Consider the following 22,730-nt stretch of genomic DNA (forward strand, 5'->3'; position numbering starts at 1 on the left):
AGATCTGGGTTAAATCCATCATCATTCTTTAGCTCACTTGTCATTGTCACAGGTCATGTTCGAGGAGCTATTGTCGTAGATCCACCTTATTACTCATTTGGGGAGCCCACACAGCATCTGCTCCTTCCTGTTGGGGACTTCTCTTCAAGGTTCTGCTTCTTCGAGTGAGTGACGAGTGATCTCGGCCGATATGGTATTGCACCTGGAGCTGGCAGTCTGCCATCCATCTGGTATGAAGCCATGCCTCCCACAGATCGAGGTTACAGTTCTATACGTGACTTGGCTTCTTCTGAACTTGTTGGGGTGACGCTCCACCTGCACTCTCTTCTTAGAGTCTAACTTTTTTGGAGTTCACTGTCATCCATGGCTTCCTACCTTCAGAAAGTGATCTGGGTGAGTGTCATGAAGGTTCTAGGACAAAACCCCCTTGCTGTGGGAACGCCGCGCTTGTCGACATTATATCCTTAGCCTCTGAACTGGGTTCGTGTGTCGATGCGATGGGGGAAGTCGCGAGAGAAGGGAGCTCTCTTCAGAGCTCGCCCCAGGTGGATCAGAGAAGTTCCTTGTAGGTGGCAGATGAAGTTCCTCTTGAAGGCTTGAATCTTCAGCTTCTTTTTGAAATAGAGACGCGATGCAGCGAGCCTCGTGCGGCAGACTGTTCCTGGTCCTGGTGCAAAGCAGCAGAAACCTTGTTATCTGGCCTCTTCCTTTTTGCAACTCTTCAGGATCTTCTGTATTTACAGGTCCAAGATTTCCAACAACAGCTACAACAGGTGAAACCTGCTCCCTGCACAGTCTTCTGCTGGTCATCTGACCTCGGCCTGGTATTTTTAGGAACGGGTGAGGCCCGCTCTATCTGACTGGTTATGACCTTCCTGAGAAAGGTGCGGCCCGCTCTGTCTGGTTATGAGCTTCATGAGAAGGGTGAGGTCCGCGCTGTCTGGTTACGAGCTTCATGAGAAGGATGCGGCCCGCTCTGTCTGGTTACGAGCTTCATGAGAAGGGTGCGGCCCACTCTGTCTGGTTACGAGCTTCATGAGAAGGGTGCCGCCCGCTCTGTCTGGTTACGAGCTTCATGAGAAGGGTGAGGTCCGCGCTGCCTGGTTACGAGCTTCACGAGAAGGGTGCGGCCCGCTCTGTCTGGTTACAAGCTTCATGAGAAGGGTGTGGCCCGCTCTGCCTGGTTACGAGCTTCATGAGAAGGGTGAGGCCCGCTCTGCCTGGTTAGGAGCTTCATGAGAAGGGTGTGGGCCCGCTCTGTCTGGTTACGAGCTTCATGTGAAGGGTGAGGCCGCTCTGTCTGGTTACGAGCTTCATGAGAAGGGTGTGGCCTGCTCTGTCTGGTTACGAGCTTCATGTGAAGGGTACGGCCCGCTCTGTCTGGTTACAAGCTTCATGTGAAGGGTACGGCCCGCTCTGTCTTGTTACGAGCTTCATGAGAAGGGTGTGAGCCCGCTCTGTCTGGTTACGAGCTTCATGTGAAGGGTGATGCCCGCTCTGTCTGGTTACGAGGTTCATGAGAAGGGTAAGGCCCGCTCTGTCTTGTTACGAGCTTCATAAGAAGGGTGCGGTCCGCTCTGTCTGGTTACGAGCTTCACGAGAAGGGTGCGGCCCGCTCTGTCTGGTTACGAGCTTCATGAGAAGGGTGCGGCCCACTCTGTCTGGTTTCGGGCTTCATGAGAAGGGTGAGGTCCGCTCTGTCTGGTTACGAGCTTCACGAGAAGGGTGCGGCCCGCTCTGTCTGGTTACGAGCTTCATGAGAAGGGTGCGGCCCACTCTGTCTGGTTTCGGGCTTCACGAGAAGGGTGCGGCCCGCTCTGTCTGGTTACGAGCTTCATGAGAAGGGTGCGGCCCACTCTGTCTGGTTACGAGCTTCATGAGAAGGGTGCGGCCCGCTCTGTCTGGTTACGAGCTTCATGAGAAGGGTGCGGTCCGCTCTGTCTGGTTTCGGGCTTCATGAGAAGGGTGAGGTCCGCTCTGTCTGGTTACGAGCTTCATGAGAAGGGTGCGGCCCGCTCTGTCTGGTTACGAGCTTCATGAGAAGGGTGCGGCCCACTCTGTCTGGTTTCGGGCTTCATGAGAAGGGTGAGGTCCGCTCTGTCTGGTTACGAGCTTCATGAGAAGGTTGCGGCCCGCTCTGCCTGGTTACGAGCTTCACGAGAAGGGTGCGGCCCGCTCTGTCTGGTTACGAGCTTCATGAGAAGGGTGCGGCCCACTCTGTCTGGTTTCGGGCTTCATGAGAAGGGTGAGGTCCGCTCTGTCTGTTACGAGCTTCATGATAAGGTTGAGGTTCGCGCTGTCTGGTTACGAACTTGTTGGGTAGAGTCAGTCATCGCCCTGGCTGTCTGGTTATTTGCTCTATGGGAAGGGTAGACCGGCTTTGCATGCCCGGTTATGAGCTTCATGGAAGGATCAGGCCCAAAGTTCCTGCCCTCCCATCAGGCCTCAACCATTTAACTATATCCTGTGGTCTAGTGGAGGAGCTGCAGACTTGGACCCAGGTGACCTGGGATCGAATGACTTGGTGAAACCTGCCTCCAAATTGTGTGTTCCTGAGCAAATCAATTTCAGCCTTAGTTCTCTTGCCTGCCCTATATGGAAAGGCCCTTTAGGGCATTCACTTAGCTCTACAAGGTAATTTATTTGTTCAGTGCAAGAAGTCTGTCTTATCAGAAACGCCTCCCCGCCCCTTGCCAAGTGTTGCAATAATGTGGCATGTTCAGCTTAATGGGATCTTTGCCTGCGTCAGCACACTAGTAAATGGATTTATTAGCACCTTTCACCCTCCAGCCCTCCTTGATCTGCTGATGTGTGGGGAAGCAATTTTATCTCAGAAAAAAGTAGGTATTTGCAGCCGCGCCTGAATACATTAGATTCCTAATTAATATTAGGACTGTGCTCAGTCAGCTACTTTCCTCCCTTTTCGCCCCATACTTGGCTGAGTGTGAAGCTCCCCTCTTTCCCAAGTGCCTACCTAGGGTTGGCCGCACACCTCCAAGGACTTTTGTTTCTTTAAAGCTTACACTAGCCAATTGGAAAGACACGCGCAAGACTTCATGTAAGGGCTGGTTACATTGGATCACGCATCTTAAGGGCGCAGACAATATTGCTTGACAGAATTCTCCATGGAAACCCTCGTGCAGATTGCTCTGGAATGCCTCGGACAATTATTTCAACTCCCATAAACCTCAGTGAACCTACAAGTGGTGGTTGCACTTTATGTCAAATATATTGTATTTTTGTTTTTGTTCTTTTCCTTGGTTTCCTATTTTATATTTACATTCATAATGTCTGTTTATTTCAGCTCCCTTGGTCTACTGGGAGAGTTCACCAATTGTGTTAGTACATGGTTCTCGTATTTTTTTTAATGTAGGTTGTGTTTTGTTGATTAGTTGTATAGGAACTCTCTATTTTCTTCTTCTCTTCTTCTTTCTTTTATTTGCCCTCTGTTTTCTTCTTTCTTCTTTATCATTGATTATATATGGTTTGGAATACTTAGGGCCCCATTAATATGTCGGGCGGATCGCCACCGTCCGCATGGCGGTGGCGATCCGCCTGACATATTCCCCCGCCCGCTTGTAGATTTCCTCCCCCATTACCATGGCGGAGGGGACCCTGGCGGACGGAAAGACCCTGTCTGCCGGTATTCCGCCTGGTCGAAGAGTCAACCGGGCGGAAAAGCAGTTAATACGGTGGCGGTGTCTGGTAGACTCTGCCATCCATATTAGCATACATGCAGGGACATGCCTTTCCGTGGTGGCGAAAGGCATGCGGTTCTCCGTATTAAGAGCCCTTAGCGGTCCCCCAGGGATTCTGGGGAGTGGGGGGTGCACATGAGGGTTATCTATGGTACACCCCTGCATTTCACAGTACAACTTGGCAGACACCGCGCGGTGCCTGCCACGTTGTACTGTCAAATGCCCAACTTGATTTCTGGCATTGCAGCAAGCGGTGCTTTCGGCACCGCCCGCCGCAATGTCAGAAATGCGGAATGCGCCCTCCAGTGTGGCGGGCGCATCCTAATGGGATGTACGGGACCGCCACACCCTTAGCGGGTGGTCCCATTTTCCGGGGTATGGCGGGCAGACAAAGTCCGCCCGTCATACTACTGAGCCCCTAAGTATTGAATTTGGGTACAAATTTATGCTTATGTGCTCACATAATATGGAGTTGTTTGTTTCATCTATATGTTATTCTAACCATTCTATGCTGATCATTTGCTTATTGGAAAATTCAATGAAGTATTTGAAATTAGAAAAAAAAAGAAAAAAGCTTACACTTGCCACTTGCCAAGTCAACACTTTACTGCCAGAGGGGGCAGGCTTTAGCACTGCAGATAGAGCTTGTCTCGGTCATTTCTCAGTTTTCAGTGGAGCAGAATCTTACAAGGGACTGCTCTCCTCACTTAGGACACCCTTTCCCTGGTGTTACCCCCTGTGGTGTTGTGTGTGGGCCACAGACAGCCCAGGCGTGAGGCCGGCGCATTCATTTTTAGGGGACGGTCTTCCAAAATGGGCCTTTCTTTTTTTTTTTTGGTAAAGTATTTTCTTTCTAGGATGCACTTCTTGAATTCTCCACCCAAATATCTTTGAAAATCAAAACTCACTTCTGAAAGAAACCTAAAACCTTACTCGAGCATTATGGGTGACTGCAGTTTTCTTCTCCTTCACGTCTTAAGCTTATCTGTTGTTTAAGTAGAAATGAATCCGCTTCTAGGAGCTTTAGAGGATTATTTCTTTCGAAGAATGGTGCAGGTTAAGTGTGTAGCTCACTTTGGAGCCGCCCTCACTGCAGGAAGAATTGTGACTTCTAAAGACACCCCTAGATATCTGCTTGGCGCCAGGTGAAACCAAACTAGATCCAAGTCTAACTTTTGGGGTATCCCATTCAGATAAATTTACACTGAACCTAGTAAATCTCATAGTGAGTATCGTGAAGATCTTGTATATACTCTGCCTTCTGGACTTAGTTTGGACACCCTTGCGTTACTGGTTTAATCTTGACCGCTGGAAATCAGGGCGTGATCTAGGTGGATGTATGACGTTACAATGCAGGCTATTACAACGCCTGCCTTTACAACGCGGTTTTTACATCGCAGTCCATTACAACGCATAGCGCTTAGGGGTGCTGGATAGTGAATAGTTTAATTTTCTATTCCAACTCCAGTCCCCGTGGATAGTAGGGAAGGTTATTTGATAGTAAATTAACCTATTCCCTATCCTAGAGCGCCCCCCAGAGCAATGTGTTGTAATAGTTTGCGTTGTAATGACCGCGTTGTAATGGTAGTGCGTTGTAAAAGTTTCGTTGTAAGTGTTGTTCACCGATCTAGGTCTGCGTTTGATGGAGTTTCTGAAGACCACGCCCCTAGTTTACTATTCAGTGGGCCTTGCCCAAGTGAGCAGCTTCTCTGCTAGTCACTGTCGGGCTAGGCTGCTTCTCTGCTCCTGCTGATAGACACCATGGTGAGGGGTCATTCCTGTACCCCTCTGGGAGGAGGGAGCTGATGGTGGCCTCCTTGTAGTTGAGTGGCAGTGGGTTTAACAGTACCTTTGAGAGCACATCCTGGAGGCGGGCCTACGTTAAGTGGAGAAGTGTGGCTCACTGGTTAGAGGCGGCAGACCCGTAAGCAGAGAACGGCCCGGGACCAGGGTTCGATTCCCGACGCGGCAGGGTCGTGGACCAGGGTCAGCGGACTCGATAATTCTCGCCTCGGTGCCTACTCTAGTCAGAAACCAAACTCGGCAACTCTGGGCATCAGCTTGCCTCATCTTCACAACGGCCCCCCCAGACCGCTGGGGATGCTTGGTCGCACCTTAGAGATACCCATCAGGGACCATCTTTCAGGGTGAGCCAGGACGGGTTCCCCAGCGGTCGAAGCGTGGAGATACTCCTCCGGGAGTCGATTCCTAGCGCTATATAAACCCACAATTTAAATAAACCTGTACGACGACACGTCCTGGAGGCGGGCATACATTACCTGTATGAGAGCACATACCTGAGGGAGCCTTACATTACCTGTACGAGAGCACATACCTGAGGGAGCCTTACATTACCTGTACGAGAGCACATACCTGAGGGAGCCTTACATTACCTGTACAAGACCATATACCTGAGGGAGCCTTACATTACCTGTACGAGAGCACATACCTAAGGGAGCCTTACATTACCTGTACGAGAGCACATACCTGAGGGAGCCTTACATTACCTGTACGAGAGCACATACCTGAGGGAGCCTTACATTACCTGTACGAGAGCACATACCTGAGGGAGCCTTACATTACCTGTACGAGAGCACATACCTGAGGGAGCCTTACATTACCTGTACGAGAGCACATACCTGAGGGAGCCTTACATTACCTGTACGAGAGCACATACCTGAGGGAGCCTTACATTACCTGTACGAGAGCACATACCTGAGGGAGCCTTACATTACCTGTACGAGAGCACATACCTGAGGGAGCCTTACATTACCTGTACGAGACCATATACCTAAGGGAGCCTTACATTACCTGTACGAGAGCACATACCTGAGGGAGCCTTACATTACCTGTACAAGACCATATACCTGAGGGAGCCTTACATTACCTGTACGAGAGCACATACCTGAGGGAGCCTTACATTACCTGTACGAGAGCACATACCTGAGGGAGCCTTACATTACCTGTACGAGAGCACATACCTGAGGGAGCCTTACATTACCTGTACGAGAGCACATACCTGAGGGAGCCTTACATTACCTGTACGAGAGCACATACCTGAGGGAGCCTTACATTACCTGTACGAGACCATATACCTGAGGGAGCCTTACATTACCTGTACGAGAGCACATACCTGAGGGAGCCTTACATTACCTGTACCAGAGCATATACCTGAGGGAGCCTTACATTACCTGTACGAGAGCACATACCTGAGGGAGCCTTACATTACCTGTACGAGAGCACATACCTGAGGGAGCCTTACATTACCTGTACGAGAGCACATACCTGAGGGAGCCTTACATTACCTGTACGAGAGCACATACCTGAGGGAGCCTTACATTACCTGTACGAGAGCACATACCTGAGGGAGCCTTACATTACCTGTACGAGAGCACATACCTGAGGGAGCCTTACATTACCTGTACGAGAGCACATACCTGAGGGAGCCTTACATTACCTGTACGAGAGCACATACCTGAGGGAGCCTTACATTACCTGTACGAGAGCACATACCTGAGGGAGCCTTACATTACCTGTGCGAGAGCACATACCTGAGGGAGCCTTACATTACCTGTACGAGACCATATACCTGAGGGAGCCTTACATTTCTTGTACAATAGCGCATCCTGGAGGCTACTTTGCATTACCTGTACAAGAGCACATCCTGGGAGCAGCCTTACATTACCTCTGCAGAGCTGATCCAGGGTAGCCTACATTACTTGTACAATAGCGCATCCTGGGGGCGGCCTTACATTACCTGTACGACAGTTCATCCTAGATGCCGACTTACATTACCTTTACGACAGCACATCTGGGAGGCATCCTTACATTTCTTACCTATGACAGCACATCCTGGGGGCTCAGCCTTATATTATGAGAGATGCAGCTCTCTCAGTGGGTCTGAAAGCACACTGAAGACCAGATTGCATCCATCTGATGGAAACCTTACCTTGTAAAATAGCACATTGATTATAAGATAGTGCCTCTTGGACTCTTTGCTTACATTACCAATGCTACAATAGTCCACCCAGCGTTTAGAAAAGTACTGGTACGTTTATTACGGTTGTGACAGGCATTCCACAGGGCTCCACTTTGAGTCCTCTCCTCTTCAATCTTTACGTTACGCCCCTTATCTACTTAGCAGAGGAACGGGGAGCTAAGATCATAGCTTATGCTGATGACACTCTGCTCTTTTTTACCTGGAAGGAAAACGTCTTGTCCCTAGACCCAGCTAAAAACTGTCTTTCTGCCATTTTCAAATGGCTTGCACTCTCACAACTTAAGTGCAACGAGGACAAGTCAAAGATACTTCTGTATGGCTCCTTCCCCCCACATTTTAGGGAGGCGATCTGGCCTATAGAGTACCCCATGCCAAAGTCTATCGGCAATCTAGCGAAGAATTTGGGGGTGTGGTTCAGCGAGGACCTCCGTTTCTCCCCACAGATAGAGACTTGCTGGTATGTGCTTTGGCACACTGAAATCGGTCAGAATGTTCCTGCCGCTGCTTCCTGGACCAGCCAAGGAGATGGTGACAAGAGCCCTCATCCTGTCGGGCATTGATTATGCCAATGCTTTTTACATTGGCCTGCCTGGATATCAGTTAAAAAAATGTGCAAACAATACAAAATGCGGCTGCTAGAGTTTTTCTTGGCAATCTTGGAAGATCTAGCATGAAACAACACCTTCGGGACTTACATTGGCTTCATGTGGCTAGGCGTGTCCCGTTTAAAGCTCTCAATCTCTCTCATGGAGCACTGCATGGATTGGGGCCATCGAATCTTAGGAGATGCTTTAGCTTTTATGAGCCCGGAGACAACTGCACTTAGCCGCGGAGCATTTAGTTGTGGTCCCCTGCTTTTGCCCCACTCGAATGGGGGGCAGCTCTTTATCTTTTAAGGCAGCAGAAGCATGGAATGCCCTACCTTTTGAACTACGGAATATCCAAGACCTCAGGCTGTTTAAGAAGCAACTAAAGACTGCTTTTTAACTAAGCTGCGCCTCTCTCAGTTTCACTACTTTTCAGTTGGCTTCCATGCCGGGACAATCTTGAGTAGCCGCGCGCGATATAAATGCCAAACACATAACATAACAGGCATAGGCGACAGGGATTATATGCCACTTTAAAAAAAGTGGCATTAAAATTGTGAAATTGAGGTCTTAACAGCATAAAATATTATTTAACCACCAATTGATATTTGATAGTGATTTTGCTATTTTTTTCTCCACAGGCTTCCTCGATGTTGAGAGCTTCCATCGCCCCGGTGTAAGTAACCCTTCATGTGTGTCAAATATGTTTATAAGGAGCTAAGATATCAAGGCGCTGGCTCATCTCATCGCTGGGTCACCACAGCGGAGGGCAAGTAGCCTAAAAGTGTCTTTGAACTCTGCCAAGAAATGTCCTGAAGGAGAACACTGACTTTTTATATTTATTCAAGTGAGATCTATTTTATTCAGTTGTAGCTTACATATGTATTCAGTGAAGAGAGGAGTCTGACATGACCACGGTACAAGGTGATAGTTGGTGCAAGTGAGAGGGACCAAGGCTAATACGGAGATAGGCAGAGATAGCAGACTGAGGTAGAGCTTGGGAAGCTGGGCAGGGCTTGAAGGACTGAGGTAGGTCCTGATTGATTGTGGCCGATGTTGAGGAGCTGGGCTGGTGACATGTTGACCTTGAGTAGAGCTTGAGGGCCTGGAGTGGAGCTTGCGGGGCTGGGCAGGTCTTGAGGGACTGAGGTAGGTCCTGATGGATTGAGACCTATCTTGAGGGACTGGGGCTGGTGTCATGGTGACCTGGAACAGAGATTGAGGGATCCTTGCCAGAGCTACATGAACTGCAATAGAACTTGATGGGCAAAGCCGAGATTAAGGGCGTGGGACAAAGCAGGAAAGAATGGAACAGACAACACCACCGCCATGTGGTATTGCAACAAACAGGGCACAGTGGGATCTTCGACTCTGTCCTGAGTGGCCCTGTGCCTCTGGACCTGGCTTAATCAGCAGGACATCTCCCTGAGTGCACACCACCTGGCAGGATCTTTAAATGCCAGGGCAGACAAACTCAGCCAGTGACGCCTAGTTGATCCCGAAAGGAGATGGTGCAAGGTGTCTTCTTGTGCCTATCCATGGCAGGTGTCGGAGAACTCCGCAACTGTGCATTGGCCGACAGTTGATGAACTTATCGAGGCATTGCCTCAGTTGGAACTGGATACAACTTTGAGGAGTCGTGTGTTGATCCAGCAGCCCTGATAGTCGTGTTGAAGACATTGGAGAATCTTTTAGGAGTGCCAATAGTATTTTCTCTCCACTATCCTGTGGTATTGTAATGCCGCTCCAGCTGCCTGTTTCACCAGCTGCAGCATTGAGGCCAAAGTTGAGCCCGAAGCTGCGTTTGCCTTTGGATTCAAAGAATGGCTCTTCACAGTTGGATGGTCAGTATGATATTGATGATCGGGAAGTTAAGGCACCTTCTCACCAAATGGTAAGGAAATTGAGACAGGAGCTCCCAGTGACTGCCTGTGGTGACTTTGGTTCCTGCAATGCTTTGCTGCAAAGGGCTTCTTCAAACTCTGGTCTTATGTTTACCGGCTGTGGCCCAACAGTCCTTCTCAGTCCTCAAGGCCCCGGGCTAAATCTGTATGCATTGGACATAACTCCTAACGTACATCCCACATACCCTAAATCTGCTATTTAGTGAGTTATAATGGCACCTGGCAGCCAACTCCACCACCTAAATGTTCTTCTAAAAATAGTTATTTATTTTAAACTTACAGATGGCAACACCAACTTAATGAAATTAGGGACCACACTGGATTGAAAAAACAAGGCAAATTTAGCCCTACCACTGTTACTTTAAATAAAGTGGATGCATTTGGTGTAATAGGGTCACATAGGTACCAGCTTGGAAGTGCTGACAAGGAACCCGGCTCCTTTAGTGGAACCATTAGGTCCACTGCCCAGCAATGCACAGTACTAGTCATTAACTTCCAAGTTAAATCCTTACAGATTTGTGCGTTTGATTGACAACCTTGACTATTGGCTTACTTTTTCAGACAGTATTTCTGAGAAGACCTTGCTTTTGGTATGTTTTTTTTCTCTTTTTTTCACGGAATTTTATGTAGCGCGAACTTGACCCGAAGGTATCGGGTATCAGAGCGCTTTACATAGCACCAGTTGCGTTACATGAGGACACATTCTTTTTTGTTTGGCATGGGGAGATTAAGCGATTTGTCCAGAATCACAGGATGTTCAGTGTCATTGCAGAGACTCGAACCCGGTTCCCCAGATTCGAGGTCGACCGCCCTAGCCGTTAGGCCATCTCCTCTCCCCTATGTTATTTACTTATCACAGACTGTGTGATTTCACATTTTTGAAGTGTCTGTGCTGTGGAAGGAAGAAGCCTGATATGGAGAAACATGCTCTTGAGGCCTTGCTCTGATAGATGTTCATGATGAAGGGATATTACTTCTTGTCAGGATATGTCTGAAGGCATCATGCTGCATGCAATACACTGAGAGGTTCTTGGTATTTGAAGCTTGCCTACAGTCTCGGGACCATGATTTTCTTAGGTCAAGGGCTCCCTTGGCATCATAATCTACGGCCTTTTCACTGACGTCACCACACTCTCCACACAGTGGAAGATCAGAGTGCCACCATTCCCCGTCAAGTATTGGGTGTTGATGAAAAGATGAGCATCCGGTTGCTGGTTATCTCTGAGTTAAGAGGCGCCTTACATTCTTAGACATAGACTGTTGAAGACCAGCTTTCATGTTGGAAGAGTCTTCTGAATTGAGAGTTACTATGAAGTCGTAATATTCTTCGCTACCTACTTAGTCCATGGGATTAACAGGATCCCGTTACATAGACGCCATAATCTTTTCTCCTTTAAGGATGGGGATATTGCTGGAAAATAATTTGGTACCAAAAGGATTAAAGTCAAAGGTCTGGACACTTCAGATATCAATAGGGAAGACAATATCTTGTCTGCATTCAAATACCAAGCTGGTGGATCAGTCACACGTTCATATGTACTCCAACAAATTAGAATATTCGAAGGGTATCCCATATTCCAACATATTTGGGTGCTTCAAGAAGTCGCCCTCCAAATCTTAGTGGAATATACAATCTCTCCAACATCATCACCACTGAAAATCGCATCTACCTCTCAGGTCAAGGGAGTAGCAAAGAACAGTATGCCTGTGGCTACAACACAAGTTGTGGTCATGAGTTATTTTTGAGAGCTTGAATCACTGAGCTTCATCTAAATGTCCTCTGTTGTTGGTTCCTGGCTTTATTGAACGAGCCTTAGAGAGTTGTATAGTGTGGGCCAATGCTAAACTGGTGATTGTCTGCAAAAAATGCAAGCCTTCAGAACATGGCTTCCTTTTTTGAGATGAAAGTGAAACAATTGATTAATTTCGAAGAACATTTGTATGCCTGGGAACTACAATTGCAAGTAAACAACATTTTCTTTTAAAGCGCTAAATATGGATATTGCCCTTTTTTCTGGAACACTTCCACCCTTATGGTGAAAGGACAAATTCATTGTAGAGAACATAGATTGTTTTGTGGGGAGGGTAGATGAGGTTTGAGTAATTTCTGCCTTGCAAGTGCTCAAAGTGGTCAGAGAATGGTGTTGGGTAAGTTTTCTTATCCCTAAATTGTGAGATTTTTGATGGATGTTATTGCCACTCAAGAAACTACCAATTAAATTCTTTATAAATAAAATGAGATATCTTTGCTGCTATATCTTTGAAGAAGACAAGTACAATGATTCATATTAAATGTACAATGGCCTCTTTCCCCCTCTCTGTGTAAGGAAACCTCTCGAGGTGCCACTGCTCCCCTCCCTGGATTACGAGAAGCTGAAGAAGGATTTGCTGTTTGGCAATGATCGATTGAAGGCCTTCCTGCTGCAGGCCCTGCGATGGGTAGGTGTCGTCTTTCTGTGTATGGACCTTCTGTCTCTTTCCCATTGGTCCTTCCTTCTGTCTCTTTCCCATTAGTCCTTCCTCTCTTTCCCATTGGTCCTTCCTTCTGTCTCTTTCCCATTGGTCCTTCCTTAGGTCTCTTTACCATTGGTCCTTCCTTCTGTCTCTTTCCCATTGGTCCTTCCTTCTGTTTCTTTCCCTTTGTTCCTTCATTCTGTCTCTTTCCCATTGGCCCCATTGTTCCCATTGGTCCTTCCTTCTGTCTCCCTCCCATTGGTCCTTCCTTCTGTCTCTTTCCCACTGGTCCTTCATTCTGTCTCTTTCCCATTGGCCCCATTGTTCACATTGGTCCTTCCTTCTGTCTCCCTCCCATTGGTCCTTCCTTCTGTCTCTTTCCCACTGGTCCTTCCTTCTGTCTCTTTCCCTTGCATGGAACTGAAAATGAGGCTGGATTGACCCTTTGTGTATGTCGGAATCTATCTTGTATTATTAGTAATATTATCAGTAGCATTGATTGTTGTTGATTTTTTTTTATTGTCATTAATAATATCATCATGATCATGCAGTGTGTTTACCCTTTTATGCATGGGACTCCCAGTCCTGTAGAAATTAATTGAAAATAAAATGTATAAAGCGCTCTACTACCCGGAGGTGTCTAGGCGCAAAGTAATAGCAGTAGTAATAATGCATTGCCCCTTTAGACATGTGGGGGCCTGTCTTTTAACCTAATGAGTATCTCTAGTAGGCCATGTTGCGGTGGCGTGAAGGTGTGTTGCTACCTTCTTATGAGCACGGTGTGGTCCTAACGACTGGCAGTGTGAGGCAGGCTGTCCCTCTCTGTTACACGCTCGCCCCTCACCTCTGCTTCTATGTCCTACTTTTTACACATACAACCATTCTAACCAGCAGGTGCACAAACTTTATAGATTTTTTTTAAATGACACTTTTGTTGTCCTTCTCATGCAGCGCTTTACCAGGAGCCAGCCGGGGGAGCAGAGGGACACTGTCCTGCAGGCCTACATCAGCAATGACCTGCTGGACTGTCACCGCAGTCAGGGGGTAAGTGCACCGGTGGGGGTGAGGGCACCGATGGGGATGAGGGCACCACACCACAGCGGCCCAGGAGCTCTGTCTGGGGACTCCTAAAAAAGGAACAGCAACTTGATCCTCATCCCTTTTACCCTCTGATCCACCCCACCCCTACTCAGGGATTTCTGACGTATTTCCTCAATATTCCTCAATGATGAATCTAGGGTCAGATAGGGATTTCAGAGACACTGCTCTGCTCTTTTGTACACTGCTTTACCAAGACTGCTACATGAATGCAGATCTCTTCACAAGGACCATAGCTACCGAACACATACCTTCAGAGTAAAGCCTGCTCAGTTTCTCTAATCGCCCACTTGTAAATCATTGCGGAGTGGCACCCTCTCCCAACTTCAGGAGATCAGTGCTGGAAGGCGAAAGGAGCTCCATGACCACTGCCTCAGTACCAAAGCATCACAGGTCAAGGGTCTCCTACTTGGAGGACATCCATGCTGCTTGCCCTTCACACTGCGCTGTACCTTGGGACTGATGTACAAGGGATTGGGCCGCAAAGCGGATACGATGTGACCTGAGCCTTCTTTGGGTCTGCCTACAGGCTGCTTCAGTGATTGTTCAACCTTTTGGCCTACATTCTTCAGAAATGTACAGTGCACATTACGGAAAATGTCAGCTTTGGGTTAGCACTCTTCAGCCATTGGCTAGCATGTCTTTTTTATGGTTTGCCATTGCTTAGATGGGATGGTAAGCAACAGGATGGCATTTCATGGGCGGTGTCTGTGGGCCAGATTTACAAACATTGTACTCGCTAAAAGTGGTCGTAATTTGCACACCAACTTTTAGCCAATTCAGTGGTATTTTGCTAACCGATCTATATATGAATATAGGTCAGATCAGAATTGTAGTGAGTTGCAATTTGACCTACCACATGCATGTTAAAGAGAAAGGTTGCAAACTACTGCGACACACTAAGATTCTCTTCCACCATTCAGCAGACCATCATGTCTGTGTCTGCTTTTAAATAAATAAATGTTTTTTTCTTAAATGGAATGCATTTAAAAAAATAGAAATTTTAAGGACTTTAAAAAAAAAGTATTTAACACGTCAGTGGTCCTTGGGACAACTGCCTGCTCCTAAAAATGTTCTTGTCAGCATTCACAAAATTTCCTTCCTGTTCGCTTGGATTACTACTACCTTTATGTAGTCAGTAAAATATTATTTGTATTGTAACAGGATTTCGGTTGCATCCCATTGTGAATCTCTGTTTGAAAGTGACACCCTAATCATGCCCCTTCCATGCAATGATTCGGTGTGTACTCGGAAACCCACATTGCGATGCAGTAACACCATACTGTATTACAATTTTGGTTTTGTTCATACCAAAAAGGTAATGTTGCAGTCACAAAGGCTTCGATTGTGAGAATAGGAGCCTTCGAGACCACAGAATCCTTTCGTGCACCTGGCTCTTTTTTTCTCCCAATCAGATTTTGACACCGGGGCATTGCGTAGTCATTTCGTTAAGCTGCAGCTGTGACAAGACACGTAGCTTGTAATTGAAACCCAGTCTGTGCTCCTTGATGTATTTACTTTGCTGAGGCAACAACACTTTACGTGCTGATCTATGGGTTTGTAAGTCTCGCCTTGTCGCCTTGCTCATGTTATCAATACAGTACTCTTGGCACAGACACTATGTGTGGGCAGATGACACTCAAGCTTGTTGAACATCAGGAAGTCATCGATGTTTCGTCAGCTAGATTTGCCCCAGGTTCTGGTACCCATTGGTTGGTTCATGGCCCTAGCTGCTGAAAATGGAACCCATGCAAAACCCACATGCCCCGATGCAAATTACACCCAGATCAGTCATTCCTGCTCCTTCAATGGGACCATGTTCCAAGCTAGCGACAAACCTGGACATTACGAACTACCCTACTTTAATTTCAAACAGATAGCTTGAGTGTTGACTTTACTATCACAGACCATTTGTTTAGTATGTCTCACAAAATAGCAGACTGAATGCCTTGACCTCACCTCGCTTAGACTTCTTCGACTCAGTATATCCAGGGTTGCCAGAAAAAGATTTGAATCGATTCCAGCATTTTCAAAACAGTGCCGTCTGTGTTACTTTTGGCTGAAGAACTTTGAATCTGCTTCCCTGTCAATGCGCCAGCCGGTGAGGAACAGGGTTTTGTTTGAATCCCTTTACATTGTTCGCCAAAGTTTCTACCTGTCGAGTCACAAGTTTTGCAATAGGATGTTTCATTGATACAACCCATGTTGTTCACTTCGCTTGTTGCAGGTTAATCCATTTGTAATTCTTTAAATCTATTTAAATCTACTCTCAAACATTTAAAACTCAAAAAGATCTTAAACCTTAGCTATTTTATGTAGAGATGCAACTTGACTTGCATTGTTTTGATTAGGTATGACTTCCTCCGTCTGGTATTTCACTTTGTGCAATGCTAAAAGACACAATTTAGGTGAATGTTTTGCATGTCTACAAATATACTTTGAGATAGGTGTGTTACACCTGCTGTCTTAAAATATTTTGCCACTGCGTTCTAAGAATGTTTGGCCCCAATGTAGTTTCCATGCTGTCCCTTCCTGCAGTTGCCAACCTGGGTAAAACAAAGTAACATAGGCAAGTAAACTAAACTTGACTTGGAGAGAGAGAGAGAGAGAGATTGATTTTATCGGTGTAACAGCCACCCGGCGTTAAAAGAAATTCACTCCTTCTTCTTTCAGGATGAAGGGATGCAATGTTGTTATAATTTTATTTTTCCGTACTGTGGCTTAGGTGCAGGGCGGGATGGGTTGTGAGAGCCCAGGGGGTAGTGGTGGGCACTCTCTAAGTGGGCATGATGGTTGGGTTAGCCAAACAGTCATGTGCATTTAGCATGTTCTCCACTTGGCTGTATTGCACAGCCTGGGTGGAGAACATGCACAGGCTCCCAGTCCCTGTCTTCGCGCCAAACCACTGCGCTCAGACCAATCACATCACTGCTATCATGATGGTGACAGCAGCGCCGTGATTGGCTAGGGAGCCTGTGTGCTTCCTGCTTCTAGGAGTCGACCAAAGAGGACCAAGAGGCAAAGGCCGGCCTGCTTGTGTAAGTGATTTTTTTGTCTTCATCCCCGCCCTGCCACCCCTGTTAGGGAGCTGCCACCACTGCCAAATAGATACATTTCAGACTGGTATACATTATGTTTATTTTTGAAATACTGAAGTATACTAAAAGGTGATGGATGGAATGCTTAAATTAATCTCTGCCATTGATAATTGCTCAGGGTAGTATTGCAATCTATTGTTCTTTTGCCCACCATGTCACCTTAGTTTGGGGTCAGCGAAACGCAAATCCGTCTCGGTCCTGCTGCAATGGGAACAGCCCACCCCGAACTGCCAGGCCAGGTCCTCCCTGAAGCGGAACACAGCAAGGAAAGGCCGATTTCACCCTTAATAGGGTTTTTCAGTGAAGTCTAGCCTGGCTCAGGTGGTTCAGTGGGCCGAGACCCGTTCCACCTATGGACGACACACTAAAGAATACAATAGGGTGATGGATTGCAACTCCTCATGGCCTCATCTCAGTCCATTGTTATCTTGCATGTCATGCCTCCTCAGTTTGGACCCAGCCATATGCAGATCAGCCTTGACCCTGCTCCAATAGGAGCTGTCCAGCTGAGCTGCCTTGCCACTGGGACCAAGCTATACCCGACTGATGACCCCTAATCAGGGCGGAACCGGCCTTGGGCTGCTTGTGTTCCGGTTAAGGGAGGATCTGTCCAGGCAGCTTGGGCTGGGCTGCTACTGAGGTGACATGGTGTGCAAAATAGCCATCGACTGAGAGTGAATACCAGAGGCTTATCTTGTTTCAAGCCTTCCATTCATCACTTTTGGTGTATTTAAAGTACAACACAAAACTGCAAAAACTGGAATGTAGTGCAGTGCACACAAAAGAACACACACAGTTGTCCCAATAAGTGAACTTTACTTACTAGCGTCAAAATCCCAAAAATGTGACAGGCATAGTCCAGGGCTTGCAAATAATCCAGTATTGACTTTGAGCATGAATAGACGCTCAAAGCTAAAGTAGCCCTGAAAAGCCACTGGAAATCCCCAGTGGATGCTGCTGTCAATGGTGGATGGGCTTAGGGGCGAAGATCCTCAGCCGACAAGGCGGCCTTGTGGGAGCAGCACATTTGTTTCTGAAAGACACGGACAGGATTTACAGTGACAAAGCATTGCTGCTTGGTAGTGTAGTATCAGACCTGATGTTTCTGAATATTTTATGGCAGTGGTTCTTAACCTCTCGATTTCTGTGTACCCCCACATTATTACTGGAGCCTGGGGATCCCCATTGAATCATTACTGGGTCATTATTATAAGGCGGGGACCCCAGCGAAGCATTCTTGATGATTTCAACCGTAAAAGAATATACTAAAATTACAGAAACCAGCATCCATCAAACAAGTCCACAACTGATGAAGTACTTTATTTAATTCACAAGCAAATCAAAATGTTAATTTTAATGAGACGGTTGGAGCTTTACTAAATTCAACTGAGGCCGCTCATCGCCCACACTAAATTCTTATGTTTGATGCATATACACTGCTCCCACAAATCACTTTGAAGATACTAACGTCATTTTTATACTCCAACTTTAAATTCCTTCAAATTTACAGAACGTGTTAAAATTTTTCTATTTACGTGTTTCTTTATTTATATACTCTTTAACCCCTCCCATGCTCGTGCCTGAACCGCTCCGTCACCAGCCTCGGACACGCTGTGCTGATGACGGAGCGGTTCCGTCATGGCCCGCTCGGCGCGCCTGCGCGGCGCTGATTTCGCGCCTGCGCTGGACGTTCTGTTGAGCAGGCGGGGCTGTGACGGAACCGCTCCGTCATCAGCACAGCGCGCCCGAGGCTGGTGACGGAGCGGTTCCGTAACGAGCATGGGAGCGCTGCGCGGCCCCCCCTCCCCCCTAGCGCTGCGGCGGAATTGCCGCCGCAGCGAAGGGGTTAATAATCTGTTAGTATTTTTTCACTTCCTAAGTAGTCACAAACCCCCTGAGAAGGCTTTTGGGAGCCCCTAGGGGTCCCCGGACCACAGGTTAAGAATCAATGTTTTATGGGTTTCTCTGCAGAACAACATGTAAAACCCAAGACATTTGAGTAAATAACATTTGAGAAAATTGTTCCAAAAAATAAATCCTATGGCTCCATTGATGGAACCTGTTCCTGTGGGAGAACCCATTGGTTTGAGAGCGCTGGCCCATCGCAATAAGTTTTCTGGTTTTAGTTGCTATTCCAGCCCTGCAGTGACTCTCACGCCTCTGCTTCATGACTCCTTCAGTTGTGGGATCTCAAGTGTGGTCTATCCATCAAATATGTATTTCAGTACAAAAAAAGGAACATAAAGAGCCACACATGTGACAAATAACAAACCAAATGTCCTCCAAACTTTGAGATCCAGGTTTCCACATTACCCACCTATTCCAGTTTAATGACATCACTCTGCAGAGCCTCCACAGTGCCTCCAGTGCCTCCAGAGCAGTGCTGTGGGATGCCCCTGGCTGGCTGCACCTGGCATGCCCCACAGTGTCTCCAGAGCAGTGCCGCGGGGTGTTCCCGGTTGGCTACGCCTGGCAGGCCTCCACTTCAGACTGCATGGGGTGTGTGTGAATGTACTGCTTGGATATTCAGTCCATAGTGCTCTGGACGAACGCATTACTGATGTCCTTTGTTCACACAATCACCTTAACTAGAGGGATTTCCACACATTTTTTTTATTTCTAGTTGCGCCTTGCACCTTTGTCGCATGACGTACCCCAGAGGGCAGGGAGAGTGGATTCCCAGCATCTGATACCTAGAGAGTCCTCTGGCAAGGAGGTTGTAACACTTGCACTTGACTGATAAGTCAGCTTTTAGAGGCAGCCTGTGGAACTTTTGTATCTTATGTTTCAAAAGTGTTTCAGGAACGTGGTCTCTAAACCATAAAAGTCTAACTTTGTGTGTAAAGAAGCGTGAAACTTAATCTCTTTACTATAAAGGTCTCGAAAATATCTCTATAGCCAAAATATTCCTCCTGTAGGGGAAAAAAGATACATGTAATTAAGCAAGGAACTGTATAATGCTGTGCATTTGAGAATGGTGAGGACATAAGAAAGGATGTATACTTGAAGCACAGACTAAGGTGTGTGCCTACCGTCAGCAGTTTGCCTGCTTGTTGGTCAGATTGGCTGAAAACTGATAGTGCTCTGTCTGGATGTTTGTATCATATTGCCTTTAGACATCAGTGTCGTGAAATGAATCGGATACTATTGTATTACACCCACTGTGCTTTTCTCCCTTGCAGAGAAGCGTGCTTGAGTTGTTGCACTCCAAAAGCGAGATCGTCCGGCAATACGCTGCCCGGCTCGTCAACGCGTTTGCGTCTCTGGCTGAGGGTAAGAGTCCTGTCCTGCTCTGTGCATTATCTCACAGCTTTCTATCTTGGAGAAATTGCTGCATCAATTCTATGTATTGCAAACATCTGCTTGATGCCAGCATAAACCATTGCCATCAGGATCATGCTGTGATTTCATCCCACTAGACCCCTCTAGGATCCCCAAAACGTTCATCCATTTCTGATGTACCCCTCCACAACATATTCTTTAATTCTCCCTCTGAACTTCGCAAGCAGTGATGGTTGTAACACCATAAAAATGTTGTTGACGAGCTGCATAAAGAACATGTGTATGAGGTAGCCTTCTGAATCTGGTCTTTCATTGATGCTTGATCACACATACATATTTGAACTCCCAATAATGGACTCTTTGCCTTGAAAAAGAATTCTGGTGCATGAATAGAGTTTCCTCCAATCCTCCCTGATTGGTTGTGCTATGGGGTTTGAGAGCAATGGGCCAGATGTATCGAGCATTTTTCCGTTTGCGACTGGAAAAATGCATTTTGATATGTATAGTAACCTGTATTAAATTCATCTTGTTACTTTCTCCCTAGCTGCTCGCCAGTGTGAAAGTCATGCATGAAATGCTGGTGTGATGGTCTTGAATGGCATGTTTGGGTGCCTGGATGCCTTAGTGCGACAGTCGGAGTATGGGCTGAGCAGCAGGCAGACTGCTCCTGGTGGGGCTGCATCACAAGAACACAACTACTTGTACCTTTAAGTAATAAATCAACATGATACTACATCCTGGCCACGGACCTCATTACTACAGATTCTTGGCGATGAGGATGGGATCATTCTGTAGTAGGGGATCTCTGTGTATAGTCATAATCTAGTGAATAGTCCCGCCCATGTGCGCGGACCCCGGAGCAATCAAAAATAATCTCTTAAAGTGTCGAAAAAATGCAGAACTGCACAGACACTTAAGAGAGAATTTAAAGACAGATAATGCAGCCTATAAAAGGCTACACTGTCCAGTACTTCAACTAGAAATTCCACCACAAATGCCACAAAACAGCAAAGCCTGTACAGATTTCCCTTGCTTTAACAGTAAACACCCTCTGGAATGATAGAGAGGAGGACCTGGACAGACAAGCCCCATAGGCTGCCATTATGTGGCTCAGAACAGGATACTGTGCCTTTAAGAGAACCTTCCAGAACTTCACAGTATCCCAGAATGCCCTGCAGGTCCCATTTACTTTCAGTTCTTTTTTCCGGCTCCTGCTAGCAGGACCCTGGAGCATTAGCTCTTCTTTTTTGCGCTTTTTCTATATTATTTTGTGATAAATTTGGATTTTTACAGCTTCACTCGACGTCTTTGGCCTTTATCTACATTCTGCTGTGTTTTTTTTGGCAGAATTTCTGCAGTATTCTTGTCTTATACTACTTCTAGTCTGACAAGTGCTTTGTCTGCAGCTGTATTAACGACCAAAGCTGGAGCTCACAGGTTTGTATTCTGTGTTTGCCTGTGTCTTTTGACACCTGTCTTCTCTGTGACTTCTTTTCTGGGAAGCTTCGGCTCCCAGGTTTAGAAGAGAGGAGTTTGAAGGCATCTTCAGCCTCTGGGTAAGGAGAGGGTGGGTCCTCTACCGAGTCCCATGCTGTAACCTCTGGGGTTCTCCCCAGTAAGGGCACGTCTGAGCTATGACACGGTTCCGGTCGGCTTCGAGGACGTGGAGTGCCTCGACGTCATGAAGTGCCTCGACGTCATGGAGTGCCTCGACGTCATGGAGTACCTCGACGTCGATGGAGTGCCTCGACGTCGATGAAGTGCCTCGACGTCGATGGAGTGCCTCGACGTCGATGGAGTGCCTCGACGTCATGGAGTGCCTCAACGTCGATGGAGTGCCTCGACGTCGATGGAGTGCCTCGACGTCGATGGAGTGCCTCGACGTCGATGGAGTGCCTCGACGTCGATGGAGTGCCTCGACGTCGATGGAGTGCCTCGACGTCGATGGAGTGCCTCGACGTCGATGGAGTGCCACGACGTCATGGGGCAGTGATGCTCGACGTCATGGGGCAGTGATGCTCGACGTCCTGGAGCAGTGATGCTCGACGTCATGGAGCAGTGATGCTCGACGTCATGGAGCAGTGATGCTCGACGTCATGGAGCAGTGATGCTCGACGTCATGGAGCAGTGATGCTCGACGTCATGGAGCAGTGATGCTCGACGTCATGGAGCAGTGATGCTCGACGTCATGGAGCAGTGATGCTCGACGTCATGGCGTCATGGAGCGGTGATGCTCGACGTCATGGAGCGGTGATGCTCGACGTCATGGGGCAGTGATGCTCGACGTCATGGGGCAGTGTTGCTCGACGTCATGGGGCAGTGTTGCTCGACGTCATGGGGCAGTGTTGCTCGACGTCATGGAGCAGTGATGCTCGACGTCATGGAGCAGTGATGCTCGACGTCATGGAGCAGCGATGCTCGACGTCATGGGGCAGCGATGCTCGAAGTCATGGAGCAGCGATGCTTGACGTCATGGGGCAGCGATGCTCGACGTCATGGCGTCATGGAGCGGTGATGCTCGACGTCATGGAGCGGTGATGCTCGACGTCATGGAGCGGTGATGCTCGACGTTATGGAGCGGTGAGGCTCGACGTCATGGAGCAGTGATG

At 47.5% G+C, this 22,730-nt stretch overlaps 1 protein-coding gene across 1 annotated transcript in view; it reads left to right on the forward strand.

Moving 5' to 3' along the window:
• ARMC9 (armadillo repeat containing 9) overlaps positions 1-22,730 on the forward strand; it is a 442,743-nt gene that overhangs the window by 150,799 nt on the left and 269,214 nt on the right. The window contains exons 10-13 of the mRNA XM_078667778.1: positions 8,927-8,961; positions 12,517-12,628; positions 13,595-13,687; positions 20,022-20,112. Of these exons, the coding sequence (XP_078523904.1) occupies positions 8,927-8,961; positions 12,517-12,628; positions 13,595-13,687; positions 20,022-20,112 (331 nt within the window). The remainder of the gene's footprint in view (positions 1-8,926; positions 8,962-12,516; positions 12,629-13,594; positions 13,688-20,021; positions 20,113-22,730) is intronic.

The sequence above is a fragment of the Lissotriton helveticus genome, chromosome 11 (genome assembly GCF_964261635.1).
Source record: "Lissotriton helveticus chromosome 11, aLisHel1.1, whole genome shotgun sequence".
Taxonomy (NCBI): domain Eukaryota; kingdom Metazoa; phylum Chordata; class Amphibia; order Caudata; family Salamandridae; genus Lissotriton; species Lissotriton helveticus.